The sequence below is a fragment of the Equus asinus genome, chromosome 9 (genome assembly GCF_041296235.1).
Source record: "Equus asinus isolate D_3611 breed Donkey chromosome 9, EquAss-T2T_v2, whole genome shotgun sequence".
Lineage (NCBI taxonomy): Eukaryota > Metazoa > Chordata > Mammalia > Perissodactyla > Equidae > Equus > Equus asinus.
This window is the reverse complement of record NC_091798.1, coordinates 77,607,501-77,629,005: the sequence shown is the minus strand read 5'-3', so window position 1 is coordinate 77,629,005 and position 21,505 is coordinate 77,607,501. Positions and strand designations below refer to the sequence as shown.

The window sequence follows — 21,505 nt, the reverse complement described above, 5'->3', positions numbered from 1 at the left end:
AGAAAGCTGGAAAAAACAACTTCACTAAATTGAATGTATAGTCTGGATATCCATTACTATCTTGTAGTCAGTACAAACGTTGAAATCTTCAAATAACATTAACATTTTAAATTACACTAACAGATTATAGATCAGAGAATTTCAGGTGTTTCAAAGGTGCTTCAACAACCTTTGGCTATTTCCATTTGAATTTATTGCCATCACTCCCACTGCTATCACCTCAATTAAGTAAGTCACAAGACAATTTCATCATCTCTTGCCCTTAACTGACTTCCCCCCTCCCGCTCCCTGATACTTCTGGTAATGATACTTTCATTACTCCAGTTACTTTTTATTGGAGCTTATCATCTCTTCCTTCTCCCTTTGCCTCCACCCAATCTGTTTATCATCCTGGAGTGTAGCTTCTGCCCGAGTCATATTTGCTCTAGCTCTCCTATCCTCTCTGTTCCCACTGCCACCACTCCAGTTCATGCCATCAGCCCATACATTTGCTTTATTGTCACAGCCTGCTGAGTCTACTGCAGCTGGCTTCTTGCTCCTTTCTTTTCTCCATTTACTTAATTAAGCTTCTTTAAAATCCCATTTTGATCATGGTATACTCCTTGTTCAACATTTTTTAAGGACTCTTTGAGGGAAATCCCTGATTTTGATTGAAAAACCATTCAGTTTTCTGAGTAGGTGTGGAAAATGCTGGGGGAGTGCTGGCCCTAATTCTTTTCTCATTTGATGCCACCTTACGCTGATGCCACCTTCAGAAGGAGGAACCTACCTCCTAGCAGAGGGCCAGGAAACAGTTCTTTTTTTTTTTTTTTAGTGTTTTGGGGAAAAAAAAGATGTGATAAGCTCTTGTTCACTGCTATGTCCTCAGTTTCCAGAACAGTGCCTGGAACATAATAAGTACTCAATAAACATCTGACGAAGAAATGGACATATGCGGGAAAGTGTATATGAAATCTGATTTAAGCCAAATTTGTTGAAATAAAAACCCACAGAGAATAGAAGGTTAGAGAGAGTAGCAAGTTTTGTCCTAAGAAAAATTGGTCTGGCTGGCAGGAACCTAACCCTGTATTTCCCCTAGGAGTAATGATTCAGTATTCACAAATTCAGTGTTCTCAGCGACTTTATAGAATATAACTACCACTAATAAACGAAATCAATTGTGTAATACACACACATACACACACATATATGTATATATATGGTAGCATATATATCTCCTAGTGGTCTGTTTCTCTTATTGAACCCTGATTGACAGACCTTAAAAGTTTAGCTGTAATGACAGTGAAGCTCAGTTCAAGTTTAGGTATTAATGATAGTGAAATTTAGTTATAATCAAAGTTCTTTACCTAGTATTTGAACTGTTCTCCCAATTATTTCCTTCCAATTTGTAAATATGTCTGCAACTCTGAGTACTTAGTGATTAGCTATCTCCTATGATTTTATATAGAATAGTCTGTATTCAAAACTTCTGCTTATTCTCTGGCATCAATGGCCAAAGCAAGCCCATTTCTGTTCTGTTGCCATAACCAGGTACCATCGCTCACTTTGTGTTTACCATCAAAATTGGTTGAGAATTGTGAAAGCCAAAACCAGAAAGCAATGAAAAATGTCACTCTCTCCGCTTACGTAGAGATTAGAGACTAGGGTACAAATCCTGCAGGCTGGAAATCAGTACCATCCTTAAACTGTCTGGAGCCCACCTGGTTCCTGAGGTGCTCACCGTGCCACCTCTTTCCTTGCAATAGGCAGGCTAGTCCTGCCTTAGTTTTCTGTGAACATCTTCAGATCCATTCCAGCCTTACTGCTTACATTGCTCTGTTTCTTTTGCCTAGAATGCCATCCTGCACATCTTCCTACAGTCCAAATCCTGTTTAACACACAAGATTCAGCCAAAATCTTTTGCAGGAGAAACTTTTCTGAAGACTCTAGGCCACAGCAATTTCTCTTCTCTGAACTCACCGCCTTGACTGCCTGTTGTATCACTGAATTGGTACTCAATCAGAGATAAATACTCTGAGATCCTGTATGCCTAGCCAGTCCTTGTCTCAATCAACTTTTTACTTATATACATCTTGTCTCCCTAAGCTACTACAGCAACTGTCTATATCACTATCAAATTGTTTCACCTACTCATCTTTACTGAGGTTGTTGGTAAGAATTTTCAGCTACTTAGCAAATTTATGGTAGCGGATCAGACCCATGCCATATGTTACCAATAATTCATTCAAAGATTGAAGGCAGAACAACACGCTTAATTCGCAAAACAAAATTCCCCATTTTATTAGCATATTTTTTCACCTTAAAAAAAATCCACACATTTTTCATCAAACACATACCTGCTGAGACTCGGGGACAGTCAGGCAGCATGGACTCCACTGATGTGTCTAAGGGTTCTGAGCTAGAGACCCAGTTACAACAGTTCTGAAATGTAATAGAGACAATTTTCTGTTGAAACATAATTTAAGCCAAGGCCAACATTTTAGGCTGCAGAGATTAATTTATCCTACATAATCAACCACTAGAAGTATATTCAGGCTTTTTTCCCCATACACTATAAAAAATTTTCTTACGTAAACAGTAATTATTTATGACCAACATGACTGTGGGAAAAAGCTTATCTGCTACAATTCAGCCAATCAACTGTACTGACATTAAGAAGACATGTAACTTTCTGTGAACCATGATGCAATATATTTGTAAGAGAAGGTTAGGATTATAATTAAGGGAAATTGAAAAGAGCGTCCATTTTTGACTTTAGATGGAGATAAATATTAATTTAAACATGTGAAAGAATAGCTACATTTTTAAACTATATTCTTCATCTTTGTAATACTAGAAGAAACAAATTTTGCAATTACTCCTCAAAATCTGGCCCATATAAATATATCTTTTAATTTTTACTTCAACCTGGTTCAATGAAGGCTGTATCAATAGTTCAAAAGAAACACAACCTTGTGAATTGTAGCTGTGTGTCTGAGGACACAAAGCCTTCAATATTAAAAATCAACCTCTAAGATGATTAACAACTCAGACAAATGAAATAAAAATAACCTATATTCCTTCCATACATTCTAAGTCTGTATTTGAAGTCTGGCTTAAAAAATATGATTAACCACATACGACTTATAAAAAATTTTCAGAACACACACACACACACACACACAATGAATTTCCAGACAGATCTTATTTTAAAAGAAATCGTCCTATCAATCATGTTGGAAAAATTGCTGATTGTTATTCTAGTAAACAAGCATGTATTGTGTATTTTTAGATGCTTGCTGCCCTGGTTGTGCACCATGGAATCCGTCCTCACTGTGGAAAGATCCTTGACTGGTAGATCAAGTGTCTTATTGTATTTCCTTAATTCATTCTGTCTGGAAGAAGATGTCAGCTGTGTTGCAGTGAGGAGAGAATTTCAAAGGCCCCAGTCCCCACCAATAAAGGCCAAGGAATGGCTTTTGAATAGATTTGTCAAGGCAACCCTACTGTTCTGGGACCAGGGAGAGCAGGAATAACATAAAGGAAGGGTTGCTGTATGAGATTAGAAAGTGAAGTTCACAAAGCATGGCAGATTTTTGTAAGAAACAGTAGATCAATGAAACTATTGAACTGCGTGGAAAAAAACCCATGAAAACAAACACAACATCTAATAATGTTCTTAAATGCTTTCTCTCTTTTTACATTTAAAATGGAAAAAATATTAGTATTTTCATGTATTACAAAAGCTTGAGGGTTTAAAGTGGATACATATTCTATAACTTGCACTCCTAATCTTAATTAGCAGCTGAATGCAAAATTATACAATGTAAGAGAGCAGAAATTATAAAAGAAATAGGGTTTTAGAAGATATTTCATACATTTGAAATAAGTAAAATTAATATTACTATTGATAGAATACCACATCAGAGAGTTCTAGATAATGCAGAAGATTAGCACACAATTAGCCAGCTTTTATATACAATGTGACACTTGCTTGTAAGAAATAAGTATTCTCCAAAGCAGTGTCAAGATATGCAAATGGATGATTTGTTTTATCATTCATCACAGCCCCTAATAAATTCAAAAATCATGACTTCTATAGGTACTAAAAATAGGCTCCCAATGATACAGGGAGATAGCTTCAATGAAGAATGACTTTCTCTTTCTCTCTCTTTTTCTTAAACAATTCAGTCTTTTCAATGACAGCAATTAGCACTACCGACAGACAAGCAGCGATTAGGTATATATTTTAATTATTATTCATCCTAGTAGTACCTCCACCTCTGATGAAAGTTGGCTATTACCCAGGTGATATGTCAGTCTTAATACTGCTCCCTTACATTTTACATATGTAAAACTGTCTTATAGATATTTCTAGTATTAATAAAAGTGACGGTACATTACAATATGCAGGTGATTAATCATTTTCTAACTCATTATCATTGACTTTAAAATGCCGAACAAAACGGATTTTATCCAGGTCACCTTTAACTCAAATATTTAAAGCAAAATATAGGTGAACATTTTATGAGTCTGAAATTTCAGTTTTTATCTAGGTACGTGTTTAGGCTTTGATCTCTCACAAAAATAGGATAGAAACTAAACACCCTACAGTTAAAGTGAATATGTCCAAAAGTTCTCTGGAATGACAAAATACTTGTGTAGGATTGTACAGGTTCGATACTAGAAGTTTGACGAGTGTACATGTGTGCGTGCGTGTGTGATGTATGTTTGACATTTTTACCCCACATAGAAAAATATACAGAAAAAAGGGCAAAACAAGCTAAGAAAATGTTTGCCATGTGATAGAGTATAATGAAATAAAATAATGTAAACATACTGGGAGATATATGTAAAGAAAGAAATAAGAGAAAGATAAACAGCCTTTACATATGAATTCGATCTAAAATTCCATCTTACCAAATGTAACTCCCTATTCTGAGATGCGTTTCTATAGTTTACAAAAGAAATGTCTTTCATTGTTTTTCTAATGCTTATTCTCTCCCTCTTCTCAACGTCCCAATTTGCCCCCCACCCCAGTTCTTCAGTTGAGATGAACACTAGCAAAGTGTCCTGGATGGCACCAGAGGCAGCCCACTAGGAAAGCCCTACCTAAACTCCACACATGCTGGAGAGAGTTCCCAGCCCCCCAGGTCTTCTTCTCAGGCGCCCTGAGCAGACAACAAGGCACGCTGGACCAGAGGTACCAACAGAGCCACGCCTGAGCCTCGGATGCAGCCCCACGTCATCCCAACCAACAAGCAGAGAGAAAGAAGCCCTTGGCCAGAGCCAGCAAACTGGGATGGGCCATGAAACTAGAGTTTTTCTGGGTCTAAGGAAAAAGAGAAAAAGAGGCAATATTGTGGGTGTTTCTTAAAGTTAAGTGCTTTCAATTTAAAGTTCCCTTACTCTGAAATTATGACTTTACAGGTTTTTGTGGTTGTAAATTGTCTTCTTTGTGAAATTCTACAGCTTGGAAACTATTAATACAGACTAGAAGTGCCTGTAGGCCACAGTGCTGAGTGACTCTCTTTGACATCTGAACCAAGGGTTGACAATATTTCAGTGTAGAAATGAAATGAATTAAAATTTTTAATAAAAAGGTTAAAACTTAGTACATTATGTTTAAAGAGAAAAGTAGGTAGTAGGTATTCCTGTGCAAGGTATTTGGAAGTATTCGGAGATGCTTGTTGCCCGGATTGAGTTTAGGTTTTTATTCATTTTTATTTCATTTGCCTAAGTTGTAAATCACCAATGCCTTGGAGGCTGATCTTTAATATAGAAGGCACTGTGTCCTCAGACAAGAACGACTAGGATTCACCAGGCTGTTTCCAGGACTGACTCTCAGAGTCGAATGGTGACAGGTAAGGGTTCTCCACCATTATGTTGAACCACACATCTGGCTTAGATGGAGACTTTCAGAGGCCAGGGCTATGTCAGGAAATGGCATTTACCTACTTAGCCTTTTTTTTCCCCAAATAAAAACGACATATTAAGGAATACAACCTGAGAATCTCATATACATATACACAGTGAAATGATTACTACAGTCAAGCTAATTAACATATCTTCTCACATGGTTGCCACTCTTTTGCACGTGTGGTGAGAGAACCTGAAATCTATTCTCTTAGCAAATTTCCAGTATCCAATACAGTATTATTAAATACACTCATCATGCTGAACATCAGGTCTCTCAACTTATGCAGCCTACACAACTGCAACTTTGTACACTTTGATCAACATCTATTTCCCCCACCTCCCCACCACTGGTGACCACTGTCCTCCACTCTTCTATGTATTCAACTTTTGTAGATTCCACAACAAAACAAAGAAGTTTTACTAATTTGTAGTATAAGAGGAATGACTAGGCAATTTGTACCACCATCCTACTTACAAATTTGAAAGCAATGTTTGGTGAAATAATGGAGCCAATCACTGAGAGGCCAAAAGACAGATAGGGACTAAAAAAGGAGAAAGAAGAGGGGATGAGGTTTCTTCCTGAATGTTGGGAAACACTGGGCTCATCTTGCCAAACCACACTGAATTCTCTACTAGGGGATCACACACTTACTGACAAGGGTACCTGGCATAGACTTCTATAGTCTCCCTTTCTGTTCTTGTTTTAGGGAAGAGCTTTGAGCAGGGATAATTTCAGAGCTCCATCAACAACGATCTAATAATTTTTATCTCCAGGATATTATAGTGTTTTCTATAATAACACATTTCATTTCTTTAGTAGTATCATTTGCTTTTCAAGGGGTTTTCTTCTTGGTTACCACCTTTGATTCTCACAATAGTTCATGATGTAGATGGAATAAGAATTATTATCTCTAATTCAAAATTATGAAATAGGCCCAGAAAGATGGAGTGGATTTCCCAAGACAATGAGTCTTAGGAGACAAAGTACCTGGTACATTACTGATTTACCCAGTGAGGGACTAAGCCAGAATCATTATCAGAACTCAGTTCTCCTAATTCCTTGTTCTGAACTGCTCCTCTTTTGTAAGTTATTTTCCGTATGCAAATCATAAAGAAAAGAAGAATACAGCTCATGTATTTTATATTATTTGGGGGTGAGAAGGTAACAACAATAATAGCTATGATTTACTGAGATTCTTTAAAGTGCCAACAACTATGCTATTTCTGTACATATGTTATTTCCCAACCATGTTTGCAAGGTACATATTATATTTTATAGATGAGAAAATTGAATCTCAAAGAGATTAAATAATTTGCTCAAGACTACACAGCTAGGTAAGTGACTGAGTGTGGTTTGAATTTTGGTATGTCATAATAAAAAACTCTTCATGCTGCTTCATGCCTAAGGCATAATCGAGGGAATTGAAAGAACTATTCAAGAACTAGGTCATTTATAAAAATTTAAAAAATTTTATAAAAGCCATGCTTGCAAAGAAATTAATGACAGCTCTGATTAAATTAAGATGAATTCAACTACTGTCTATTTCAGTCAGATGAAAAAATGCACAGATTAATATGTTCTGAATTTGAAGGGGATACCTAATCGAGTCTTAGTTAGAAATACTTAAAGAAGTAAAGCTAAATAAATTTTGCTGTATTTGTCACCTGGAATGAGACATGAAGAACTCCCAATTGAAAAATGAGGAACAGGGCTGTTTCTAGTTTGGGACAAGTATTAAACTCCATATTGGTTTTGTGTGGGGCGAAAAGGTACTAACAGCTAATTTATTAACTCTCCTACTTATATAATGCTGGGAACTGTCTCTGTACCCATTTGACAGACAAATAGCACAAAAAAAGAATAGGCATGAAATACACAAAATTTCTCTTAAAAAAGTTTAGGCCCTTGGAAAAGACAATTAGGGATGTAGATAACTTGTGGACAGAGAAACATGAAAAGCAATGTGGTCAGAAAAACAGCTGGGTGTTAGAATAGATTAAAAACCTACCTTTATACATTTAATAGCATTATGAGGAATGGAATAAAAATATTTTGGACTTTTGGATGATGAAAGTACTTTTTCTAATGGAGAATAACAACAGTCAAAACAGACTGGTGACATTATGTTAACACCCTATGGGATTATATGCCTAGTCCTTCTATTTATTCAAAACTCTTTTTAAACATTAACTCTCTGGTCCTTACAGTGCAACACAAGGGCTGGAGAAGTTACCCACGATATCTGTGGTGAGAGGTCAGCCAGATAAATGTCTGGGTATTCTATAAACAAAAACTGGGTGAAAGTCAGGAAGCTCAACAAGCTTATTGGTACAGATCTAAGTATATGATTTGACTAAACAATTGCTATAGTGTGGCTAATGTCAATTGCTTATAACATCAGAAAGGTAAATATAAATAAAAAGATATTTCAGTTTTATATTGCAATAGGAATAAAAGAAATAATGGAGTGAAAGTTTTTAGAAAGATGGGAGCAAGTTCAATAAGTCCTTATTAGTTTTCAGGTTCACCAGCCTTAGGAAGTGTGAAAAGAAACTTTCTTAGTCTGAGGCTGGACCATGACCAGCCCCTAGGTTTCTCCTAGCTCAAGAGTCTGGGAAACATCTTCAGCTTTTTACTTCTTCCCCTACCAGTAGTAGTGTGCCAATCCATTTAAGAGTGGAACATACTGACCACCTTTCAAGAAAAGGATGAGATGCAGTGTACTTTAAACTGCTTTCTTGTAATTAAGCAGCAGCAATGCTAAATAGCTGGTGGAAAAACTAAATATCAGGGAATAATGATCTCTTAACAGATTATGACCTTCTTCGGCCAGAGTTCCTACTATATATTGTATGCATACATATATTCTATAGAAAGCCAAAAAAAAGGGAAAAGGGCTTTCAAAAAAGTATTTGTTCTTCAGAAGGGTTTTATATTATTATTTCAATCATATCTCATTTTTTCTATTCCCTCTAAATTTTCTGCCTCTAGAAAGTGAGTTTGGGGGTGGGAGGTGATATAAGTTGGTGGGGGCTCAAGATATAAAGGCTCACCCTCATTCATCTCAGCATTGAAAAAATCCAGTCTCACCTCTCTCATCCATTCTCGAATCGTTTTGCCGGCTTCTTGATGCCACACATTGTGAACAGAGTCTGTCAACGCCACAGCAGTTACCTTACTTTTTACATCTGCTTCTCGTTGAATCATCTGTTTTAAAAAAGGAAAATAAAACATTAGCTATAATTTTTTCCCTACTGGGTGCAGCCTGCTTAGTCATAGATAATAATAATATTATATTAAAAATGAAAAAGCAAGATGCGTTTCTTGTTCAAAGTTAGTCTTTTCTACCCTGAACACATGCCCTATTCTTGTCCAGAGATGTGAAAAGACCTAATATTTTCCTTTAAAAAGAGAATGCCACTTAAGTCTTACAACTATGCAGCTCTATTATTTTCCATGTGGTCTGACAATTCAAGGATTAAAGGGATCACAGGGGAAAAAAGGAGGAATCCCTGAAGGTTTCTTTTACGAGTTTCTTCCACCACTTCCTATTTCAGTGCTTCAGGGAAGTTAGCACCTGGGGTTCACTGTTAGCTGCTTGGAACTAACTTCTAATTTTCAGTAGACGGCACATGAGTAAAGAAAGATATCTTGCTTTGACTTCTCCAGTTCAGTAGCCTGCTCTTCACCATCGCCTTGTAATTCCTTGCTGCTTTAAACGCCCACAAAGATCTTTCTCTTCAAAGCCTATCAATATCATTTCTCTTTCTAATCTATTTCTTTATATCGACAAACTATTATACTTAAAGTCCGTCTATAGCGTGTCATTTCTATAAAATTAAATGGTTCTAAAATTTAAAAAAGAGCTGTTTGGTCTGAAGAAACTGAAGAATTCATCAGTGGTCTGCAAGATGAAGAAACTGAAAAATAACAGTTCTAAATCAAAATAATCATAAAAGGTTTTAATCTACTAACACTAGTGACCCTAATTTGACACAACAGATGTAACAAAACTTAATAAAAAGTTACTTAAAATATACTAAGTAGTAGTCTTGAATTTCATAGCCATGCCCTTACTATTTCTTTGCATCAACTGTCTTTTCTCTCTCTAAAACAGAGCAATTTCTCTATCATTTGCAATTAATTTCTATGAATTGTCTACCAGAAATATATTACCGCATTTTAAAAAAAGTTCTCTATCATTTGCAATTAATTTCTATGAATTGTCTACCAGAAATATATTACCGCATTTTAAAAAAAGAGAGGATTCTGAATGGTGATGAAAGCTCATACAGTGAACACTATAAGCCACGCTTCTGATACCAAATGATGCCTGTTGGCATTCTGAAGCAAAGATGTGTCGCTCTCTTTTAAATTGCTTTAAATCCGGCATATGCACATCCCCTTCCACTGAGTGCTACCTAATGGGGATCTAACTCACCGTTAATGCTGCCTCAGCAGATTTCCACACCTTAAAGCTTTGCGCTCTGTGTTTTCTGCTTATACAACTTGGAAATCTTAAAATAAATGTTGGTTCTCAAAGTCACAATATTACTACAAAAATTCACCATGCAATACCAATTAATATTTTTAAAAGCATAAGATAATACTCAAATTCAATACTTAACATTCATTGTTAAGTAGTTTGCTACCTTCTACATTTTATTTTAAAAATAGATTCTCATTGGAGCACGCTGGCACTAGAATATAAAAATTTAAACCGACATTAGATAATAAAACCCCAAATTCCACAATAGTGAATCCACCTGGCCCATGAAGAACTTGGATGTCCTTATTCTCATTTTCTAGACGAACACTTTTAGAGATCTGGAGCGATTGCTGCTGAAGTTACAAAATAAGAACACGCTCTTCTGGTATTCTAAGAATGTCTGCATTTTAAAATATTTGTCCTGGATTTTGTTGCGGTTGTTGTTAACATACGCTGACTTATTTAAGATGGTGGTGTGTGAAGACACTAAATATTGTAGACTGTTTGTGAAAGGATACAAAATTAAGAGTTGAATAGGCTGAATATTTAGAGCAAGAGTAGAAAATCGAGGGATTAAAATTCTACAAACCTGGAAAAATATACAGTTGTTACACAGAGTACCAGAGGAAAAAAAGCTTTGGTTTGTTTGTCCATCTGGCTAATATTTCACACAATGGAAGTAATGACATGCGACTTTTCTTCACATCACATCAAATCACATTATAATCTAGCACGATTCCCCCCCCCCACACTGTTATAGTCCTCTAGTTTAAAAATCACCTTCATGTTATAGTATCAGACGTATAGAAGGGTCAAATTCAGAGGATCTCAATGAAGAGCTGCTTACAAATGAACCCAGTAACAAAGAATTTCAAATACTTGACTGTTTAGGATTAGTAGAATTGTAAGTCGGTGAAAATCTTAACAGCTTAGTTTTTCAGACTAATTACCTCTGTTTCAGTCTTGGTGCAACCCAATCTGGTAGCACTGGAACTACACGCAACTGCCATTTCTGTCCAAAGCCTCTGCTTCTTGCATTTGTTAGCCTGGTTCATAGCCTCTCTTCCCTCCCTTACTGCCTCCACTGGGAATGAGCACTGATGAAAAATGCTGGAGAACGGCAATGGTGGGGGTGGACTGAACACAGGAATCAGGACTGTTTAAGAGACAGACCTTAGATGGAATATAGCTAAAGCAAGGATGGGTAGAAGTGCAGCTGGGCAGGAACACAATTTCTATAATAGTCTATAATATAAGACCACAATAGTCTGGAAAACCCAGAAATCTGAAAGGGAAGAAGCCATATCATCCAAGTTTTACTATATGTCAATCTAAGGTGGAGATGTGGTTTTTATTAGGCTCCATGGATATGAACACCTTTGAAATGCCATGCAAAATTCTGTATATGATATGAATATTTTTCTGGAAGAGGATCTTTAGCTTTTACTAGATTCTTAAAGGGATTTTAGTCTCTAAAAAGGGTAAGCCCCTCTGATCTCAATGTCTCCATGTATACTTGAATGAACTATGAAGTACCTGCTAAGTGATCCCTTCAAACAATTACATTTAAGATCAATTTAACACCTACACCAATTTTTCAAAAAGAAAGGATGGCATTCCATTTTTGTTATAAAGTCTTCATTTGGATAAAAGTGAAAAGTAAATTTGATGCCCCAGACATCAACATCTTAAAGTTCCATGGTTTAATAGGTTATGTTTGGTAAAGTTACAATTAAAATACTGTTTGTTTGTATTTGTCTGTAAATAATATTTATTTTTATCTGAATAGCACTTCACAAATTTCAAAATGAATACATATTCATTCTCATTTTATTCTGAAATAATACTGAAATGTAGGCAAAACATGTATCATTTTTCCCATTTGTGGAGGAGGAAACTGAGGCCAAGAAACTGGTTAATGGCTACACAGATAAAAAGTGACAGGACTCTGACTTGAATGTGACTTTAAGTTCTGTGTTCTTTCATTTGTATCACATGAGGTCTATTTCTCAGTAATATACCATAATACTCTTACATAAATAAACTCATTTGATTAATTCCTTTTTCACATATACAGTATTTCACTGACTTAGACATTTTTAAAAAATGATAACCAAAAAAAAAAGAGAGAGAGATCCAAATCCAGATCAGTAAGGAATGCTGAAATCCTAAAAATCATGCTGAGACAGAAATTAGCCATGAGCAAAAACAGGCTATCGATAGTATTTAAAAATTATTATTACAGTTCTAAAATAAATGATGTCTTGGATAAGAGGGAAATCAGATATTTCTACAAATCATATTGATGATTTGAGAATTAATACAAAATATTTGATGCTGTCACCTGATTTTTTGTTTCCCCTTCTTAATTCTATCCAGGTATCTATTCATACTCCTCCCACCTTAAATTAATCACAATTCATCTGTTCTTTCCTTTACGGTATTGCATGTTCCCAGTCTGACAAAAGCTTAACTAACCCAATAAATATCACGTACTTTGAACAGATTAAAACATACCATCTGTATGCTGGCTCATCTTACTATTATTAAAATTTTTGATGACGTTGAAATTGAGAGGGGAAAAAAAAAACCCTTCCATTATTTCTTTTTTCTTCCAGAGTAAGAGTAAGATTTTTAAACATGAAGTAACTGTAACAAGATAGGAGAGCTTATCAGAGTGTAAAAGTATTTGGTGGGATGTAGACCAGAGGCCCAGAGGGGTGGCATGGGAGGACCAGGGTCAGCAGCAGTTACCTTTGCTCCCCTCTATGTGCACTCCAGCTCTTCCACAGAGCTGCTCCATCTCTCCCCAGAAACCACGTAGACCTTTTCTGTCTACCTAACTTATCTCACCATGCTTTCTCCAAGGCCCTCAAATGACATACCTGCCTGTGATCTTCACAAGTACCTGGACAAATCTAAACACTGATGTTACCCTAAAAGTTCCTTAATCCCCTTTTTGTACTTACCAGCTGTTGTAACTTTTCCCTAGGTTTCATTTCTTCCAGAGCTACTTTTAGCAAAGGAAAACACAAAGACTCTTTTACCTCCACTCAACTAAATTAAAAAGTTGCTGTCCGTTTGTCTTAGCTTAGAAGATAGGCTTTTGAAGGCAGGGAGACATCGATGTTCCAGGGGTGCTCTGCCATCAAGTCTTTGGGTGTAGTTTCCTATCTCTAGTCCAGGGCCCTGGGGTTTGGAAATTATGAACCCAACCCAATACTAGATTCAATACTCCCAATCAAAAGAAGAAGTGAACTCTGAACTAGGTTGTCTTCACCCTAATCTAAAAGAAGAAATGGATAATTTCATTTTCTGATATTTGTGGAACAGCAGTCATGGCACTCAGAATAAATTTGTCTTATATTTTAAAGTCCAAGAGGACCTCCTGAAACAGGCCTGTGTGGGTTGGGGGTAGGGATGTATATATGTAGATGCAGGCCATATCTATATTTGCATATATGATGTGTTTTACACATGCATTTGAGGGAAATGTTTTAAAGTCTTTCATCAGCAAAAGCCATTACCTTCTTTTTAAATCCTGACATGTGTTACACATATGCACTGTGAGGGTTACAGCCTGTGAATCACTTGTACAGGAAAGAATACTCTGAAAGAAAATCAAACGACCCACGTTTCCTTCAGATTAGGATCTGACACTACCGCACGTTTATAAATCTGAGGATCATTACTACTGTATGAGCATGAATGAATCATCACTCTGCTTAATAGCACGGCTGAGGTTTGAGATGTATTTTTAAAAATATATATGTATATAAATAGATTAGCTCCCTCTAGAGCTCCTTGAGTTAAGATTTCAGATTAAGTTGTTTCAAAGGTTTGAAGTACGAAAAGCTGGTACCTTTTCACATTTTCAGCATGAAGATTACAATTACACTCGGTGCTTCTACTTGAGTGTAGTTTTCATGTGGTTTGATAAGCTATGGTATTTCACCACAGATCTCTCCCATCACTTTACATTTCTACCTGTATATCCCCTGGCATATGGCATACTGCCCTGCATGTTATCAGGCCCACCAGGTTAAAAATGTGCCCTGGACCAAGATGACTAATCAGCCGACACTGGGCTTGACAGTCCTTTCCGTTAATGTCTGTTAATGTCTTCCTGAAGATTCTTTTATACAAGTTGATCCCAATAGCACAATAGCATGCTACTCACAGAACAAATATCATCTTTGCTGCAACATTAAAACCTTGGTTCTGTCACCCAAGGCTCTTGAAGCACCTCTAGTGATTACAATGAAATACACACACTTCAGCAGATGAAACATGAAGACCAAACTGCCCAGCAGGAAATCCAGACAAGTATGACACTCAGCTCTCACATGCTACTCACAGTTCACACTTCTCATCTGCATTCCCTACTATTTTTTTTTTTGAAAGTAGAAGCTTTCAAGTAAGTAGTCTTTGTAAGGAGTGTGGCGGTTGGGTTCAAGGACTTTGGAGTCCGATTCCCCGGGTTCAAATCTCTATCCTGCCACTTCTGGTAACGATACCTTGAGTGAATTATTTCAACTTTTTCTGTGTCTCAAGTTCATCACGGGTAAGAGGGAGAGGATAAATACTCCTAAGTCATAGAGTTATTGTGAGATGAAATGAACTAAATATAAAGCAACAACAGAGAACCTGGCACACAGTAAATCGTAATAATAGACGATCCCACAAAACCACACAATGCAAACTACTGCCTTTGTGTAAACTAGTGTATTCTCCTTTCTCAATGGAGCAGGTAAGAGAAGCTTAGCCTAGAATGCATTTAATGACAAATACTACTTTTTAAAAAGTGATAGATACCTAAAAGAAAAAAAATTATGAAGGGCTACTTTTTCTTTAGAGTATGTGGTTCAATAATTCTAAAACCACCAAACCAGACAGTAGGAAGAGCTGATTATTATGTCTGTTTAAAATCCTGTAATCAGAATACTAAATCAGTAATAGCACCAGGCACTTGAAAATTAAAGTAGAACTGTTGAAGCCATACTATGGCAGCTCCACTTTCCTGCCACCAGTGAACTCTTTCAGAATTACTTGGGCCAGCAAAAAGCACAGAGCCTTGGCTTAGCATGCCAAGCTAGCAGAAAGAGAGTCCCTTTTCTACATAGAGTGGCTATATTTTTAAAAAGATAATCACAGAGATAGGAAGTATGTCCAAAGGAAGGCAGTATAGTGTTGTAGTTAAAAGCATGCATAGGCTTTGGAATTAGATGTCCTTAAATTTTTATTTTTGGTTAACCATTATAAGAATATAAAAATGGGAATAATAGTAGTAGTCACCTCATAGGGTTGCTGAAGGGTATGAGATAAGGCACGTAAGCGATCAATACTGTCAGCTATTATTATTATTACTTTGACATGCATTTCTAATTTCTAAAATGTATCCTTCCTTTTAGATATGGTATCTATGTACTCTCCAGTGACATCAACATTTGCACTGATAGGGTAGCAGTCATGAAGTGTCATACAACTACTATACCCACTCCCACCACCACCTCCTTGATTATGTAAAGTGATTTGGGCTTGCTCAAATGTTTTCAAAGGAAATAATTAGGTATAAATAGGATAATCGTACATTCCAGTTAGCCCAAGACAGTCCTGGTTTACGTCTATTGACCTGGCATAATTATTAATAGTGTTCCCTTACACTGTTAAAAGTGTTCTGGTTTGAATGGTAAATTATATGGTTACTGTATGTATAACACAGAAGTTAAATGTTACTCTAGCAAAGGGGTAAATCTTATAGTTTCATTGTGCTCAATGCTTGGCATTTTAAGCATAAACTCAAAACTTATATAGTTGCCACTATAAAAATAACCATGTAGGAAAACATGCAAGAAATATGTCCAAAGGTTCCTAAGTTCAAAACTTAAGGGCAAGCCTTAGTGCTGTGCTGAGCCCCTCACAGATGGACATGCAGCCTCACACCCTGGGTAGGTAAACATGGCCAGCTGGAGCTCCACTCTAGCAACAGGATAAGACAACATTCTCTCTTCCTGTGCTTTGAAGCCTTAGCCTCAATTCCTACAACCTTTGTCTAATTTCAGGAAGGAAAAGGCTCTCCACAGGCAAGAACCCCAAGGGATGGGGTATGTAAACTGAAACTTCTTGGGTCACGTGCATTTATGAAGATAAGTCTCCAGCCACCAGTTAGGGAATGGCAAGTTATGATTTATTATTGCAGGCGGCCAGAAGAGAGCAGTAATAACTTCCTTTTCCTTTCCTGCCTAGACCATGCTGCCACGTGCAGGCTCCTTCAACAACAAAAAAACATGTGTAAGGTAGGTTTGAAAGGAAAAAAAAAGAAAAAAACCCAAATATTAAGTGATTGACAATTGGGAGTTGGGAAAGACTGGTGCTTTACAAAAACAAATGATGTGAGAAAAAAGGCAACAGTTTGAAAAACTTATTCTACCAATCAAGAAAATAGCAAGTTAAATGCACAGAAGAAAATAAAAGAGGTCACATATTAAGAAAACAGTGTAAGGGTTCATCAAGGTAACTTGTTTGATTAAAATGTTTTATCATGTAATGTTATAAGAGTAGGCAAGACATTATAAAACACAGATTTGAAAATTACAATGGATATACTTGAAGTGGATATATTATAAAAGTATAAGTAAGGACTTAATATTGCCAGTCCAAAAAACTAAGACATGCTTAGCAAAGGAGATGGTGAAATGGTGATAATACATAATCTTAGATGGAAAAATGAGAAAACTTATTAAAACTTTATAAATGTAATATATACCCAGAAATGTTTCCAATGCAAGTCAGTAGCAAGCATGTGCACAATACTCAGTTTAAAAATCACTTATGAGCCTTTATTAATTGGTATATACACTTTGGTGCATACATATATAGAGAGAGAGAATTTGTAAATCATTTAATGGTTTAAAAACTTGTGGCAAAGATTTCATTAGGTTCAGCAGGGGTAGGCATACACAGTCAGCTGGGAGAGTGTTAATATATAGCTGTGTCTCTTAATGACAAGGATGTTATTCTGAGAAATGCATTGTTAGGCAATTTCATCATTGTGCAAACGTCACAGAGTGTACTTACACAAACCTAGATGGTATAGGCTACTATGCACCTAGGTTATATGATACTAATCTTATGGGACCACCACTGTATATGAGGCCCGTTGTTGACTGAAATATTGTTTTATGTTGTATGACTGTACTTATGTTTTAAAGCATACAATTTTCTTTTGGTCTGGGAAAAAGAAGGCTAAAGGGACAAGATTTACTGCCACAAAGATATATAGCAGACAACCAGAGTATAGGAGATTATGTTGTTTAACAGATTTCTCTTAAAAGCCTTTATACTAGGTGTGAAGTGACAGATATGTTGATTGGCTTGGCTGTGGTGAGTAATTCACAATGCATACAGATATCGGGGTCATCAGGCTGTACACCTTAAATATACACAATTTTCAGTTGTCAATTATACCTCACTAAAGCTGGGGAAAAAAACCTTTACACTGAATTGCCACATAGACGTTTGGTGTATTTGAGATTTGACTATAGCTTTCAAAATTATTCTTTACATTTAAAAATATTTTTATTAAAAATTCTGGTTCCAATTACCTGTATTGTTTTCAATATATTTTAAAGACTGTATACCCTGTTACCTGGCATAAACAGGGAAAGCAATATTCTAATTTATCAACTGTTCTAGGTAATACATCATTACCATAGAGTTGAGAAAGATGTGGTTTCTGATCTTCAGGAAGAACTTAAAATTTAGGAATGAAGGCAGGTTCAGATAAGGTCTATAGAGACCATGAATATTCTGAGTATTATAAATAGATCATCTCATTAGATAGAACAATTTCTTTTTCAGTAGACTCGTACTTGAGGGATTGTGTACCTGTTTTATAGATGAGGAAATTGATGCTTAGAGAAAGTAAATGATTTGCCCCTATTCACATAGCTGTAAGTGGCAGAGCTTGATCTTTTAACTCCAAATCCCATGTCTTGACACCATGGCTATCTGTAAGTAATACCCTACATTTCCCCTTCTAAAATACTTATTATACTGGTAATGATTTGTTCACTGTCTCTCTTCCCCACTGAAATGTAGGCTCCAGGAGGGGAGGATCATATTTGTCAGCTCAACTCCAAATCCTCATTCCCTGCACAATGACTGGCACGTAATAGATGCTTAAAAATTATTTGTGGAATGAATGGAGGTGCTATTTACAGGAATGGAATAGATCAGGGAAAGTGATGGTTAGGAAGTTAAAAGGATGTCTTGTTTGGTGTATTTAGAAACAGACCGTATTGTAGGTTGGGTTCCCCAGGAAACAGACTCTGAGATGGAATTTAGCGGGATGTTTACAAAGGAGTGCCCCTAGGATCAACATCTAAGGAAGGGATGGGAACAAAGCAGGAATGGGCAGAGAGAGGTCAAGATGAGATACAGGTCCAACTACAGGCTTGCACAATCCCAGGGGAGCTCTGGACTGGGAATGACCCTTCAGAGTCATCCCAAGTTGGGCCCGGACGGCTTGGCTCTTCATCTCCCACACTGTTCTGTCTTAAATATGGGCCCCACAGCAGCCAAGGCAATCCCTGAAGGGGCTGATACGTGGAGGCTGTCTGCTGAAAGCACTCCCAAGAGGTGGAGCAACAAGTCTTCTACTGAAGGAGCAAGTGGACTATGTACCATAACATCCACCCAGGGCCACAACTGAAAGTAAGCGTTAACCTACTGTTGATTCAAATCTAAATCATCGTTCCAATCTGCCTGGCACTCTATTGTCGTATTTGTGTACTCAAGATTGCATTATGATTTAACTCACTAATATCTATCAGATCAAGTAAATTTATCTTAGACTTTAGGTCTCTCACAATCTAATGCCATATTATCTATCCCATCAAATTTTGAGTTATCCCTCAACTAAGGATTATAAAGGGAAAAACACAAAGTTAAAAGATGAACAAGCACTGACTATTGAAAAGCATAAAGAAATAAAAATCACAAATTTCAAAAATTGTCCAATAAATCCACCGGTAAATGATTTGATTTCCTAAATTTCAAATGAAATGTCTATGTCAGATAAAGTAAGGTATACTTGTGATTTCAAACCTGAATACACCAGAGTACAAAATAACTCCAAACCTCCAATAAAGTATGCAGTTATCACTACTTAATGTCTGGTGGTGTTGGCCGTGGAAAAGGAAGGGTGGGCATGCACAGAGAGGTTTCACTGTAAAAGTAGCTATGTTAGCTTTTCAAATCTGAGCCTTTACTCCCGATGATATAAAAGAAATAAACACTATGCCATATAAATTTTGGGACTAAAGACATTTGAGATTTTGATTCTTTTCCAGATCTTAGTTATTCTATGTCCTCAGATGTTTCTGACTTTTTGCCTTTAGAAATTCAGGGTAACCTTTATTTGATCATATTTCTCAGGCTCAGGTTTATGCAGAAATGGTGTGGCACTGATCTAATATGCATATATTGGATGGAGGTCTCACTTTTAGATTCGGATTTGGGCATTGACCCATAGATACAGTAAAGCAAGACCACCTAAATGTTCTTCAAACAGGATGCATTAATCAATTGTGGGTTATCAGACTTGCCAAACATTAGGGAGAGGTTGACACACATTTTTAATGGGAAAGTGACATCATTATACTAAGTACAAGTCACAGGCTTCCCACATTGTTTGAAAATATTTGAACAAGGATCTCCAGATGGCTTTTTTACCTAGGAACTTATGCTAAATACCAGGAGCTGTGTGCCTGCTGAAACGTTCAAGTGAATACTGTTGCTGGAAGAAATTTCCATTCAGCTAATTACTTATAAGGGCTGTTTAAATGCACATTCTACTGACCAACAAATGTAGGACAATCCTTTAAGCTGGGATTTTAAAATAGGATTCTGATTATATGTTGGAGTCATTTTTCTTACAAAAGCATGACTCACATTTTTGAAATGATAATGAAAGTCTGTAGGAGTAAATGGTTTGAAATATGTTCATTTGAGATAGGACTTTTTAGGATTGTATTTACTGCACAAAACCATACAAACATTAGGTGGAAGAAAAGATGGGGTTGGAATGAAAGTAGCTGTTGACCTCTATGTATACGGCCGTATCTTCATTTCACAGATGGAGAACATGTACATATACTATGTGCAGTAAAAGAGCACTTCTGAGTTCATACACCAGTGAGCCATAAACAACAGTCACTAGATACTAAGTGTCCTCTATCAATATGTCCTGTAATGGAAAACGCTGGAGTAGCACTTCAGATCACTAACAGGAAGAGGAGAACCCTGAAACCTATCATTTAGACATCTGATGACAGCTCTGATGCAAGATGGCATTGAAAAATTTACACTGAGGAAGGGTTTATGTGTGAGTGAAGGAGAATCATTCTCTAGGCTATTTTTAAAAACTCCATTTTCCTTCATGTCTCTGTTCATTAGCACTTCTTTGTGGGATATTCCACTGGTTGAGTCAATGATTTAGGGTCTATATTCCACTATCATTAAATATTGCCTCAGTTTCATGAGTATGAAATAATTCAAACAGCAAGAATCTAAAATAAATATACTTAGCACAGTACAGGATGTTTAATAAGCATCAGTATTTATTATGGTAGCAAGCAGAATTTTTGTTACATCACACCTTTTGTTAAGTAGCCAATTTAGCCAATATGAAATCCTATAAAATGGCAAAGATATAAAGAAGAGTCAGTAGTTCACTAATTTAGAAAGTCAATTATATGTCACTGTTTCATATCAGGTTAATTACTTCATTTACATTTTTGGAATTTTAAAGTAGTGCATGAAAGGTGACAGATTGACAGCACTGCAGACTGAAATTATTACACTATTTTCCTGAGTGTTAATAATATAAAAGGCAATATACAAAACAGAATCACACATAGATTTTATCTAATGAGATTATAAGTGAAATAGACATGGTGCAGAAATCGGAGTACAAGAGAGATGCTTTCAGAAAACCTTTACTGAAGAGGTAAGGTGAAAAGGAAGTGGTAAATTGGTACATAGCTTCTGTGTTGTTCTTCTAGGCATATATGTATGAAAGAATGGAGGTCAAATATCAACAAAACATCAATGTG

General features: G+C 36.4%; 1 protein-coding gene across 12 annotated transcripts in view; it reads right to left on the bottom strand.

Moving 5' to 3' along the window:
- Nucleotides 1–21,505, bottom strand: part of ARB2A (ARB2 cotranscriptional regulator A) — a 381,926-nt gene that overhangs the window by 120,750 nt on the left and 239,671 nt on the right. For all 12 annotated transcript variants that reach the window (XM_044780004.2, XM_044780007.2, XM_044780003.2 and 9 more), the window contains 2 exons: nucleotides 8,990–9,106; nucleotides 2,337–2,421 (listed from right to left, as the gene is read on the bottom strand). In XM_044780004.2, the coding sequence (XP_044635939.2) occupies nucleotides 2,337–2,421; nucleotides 8,990–9,106 (202 nt within the window). The remainder of the gene's footprint in view (nucleotides 1–2,336; nucleotides 2,422–8,989; nucleotides 9,107–21,505) is intronic.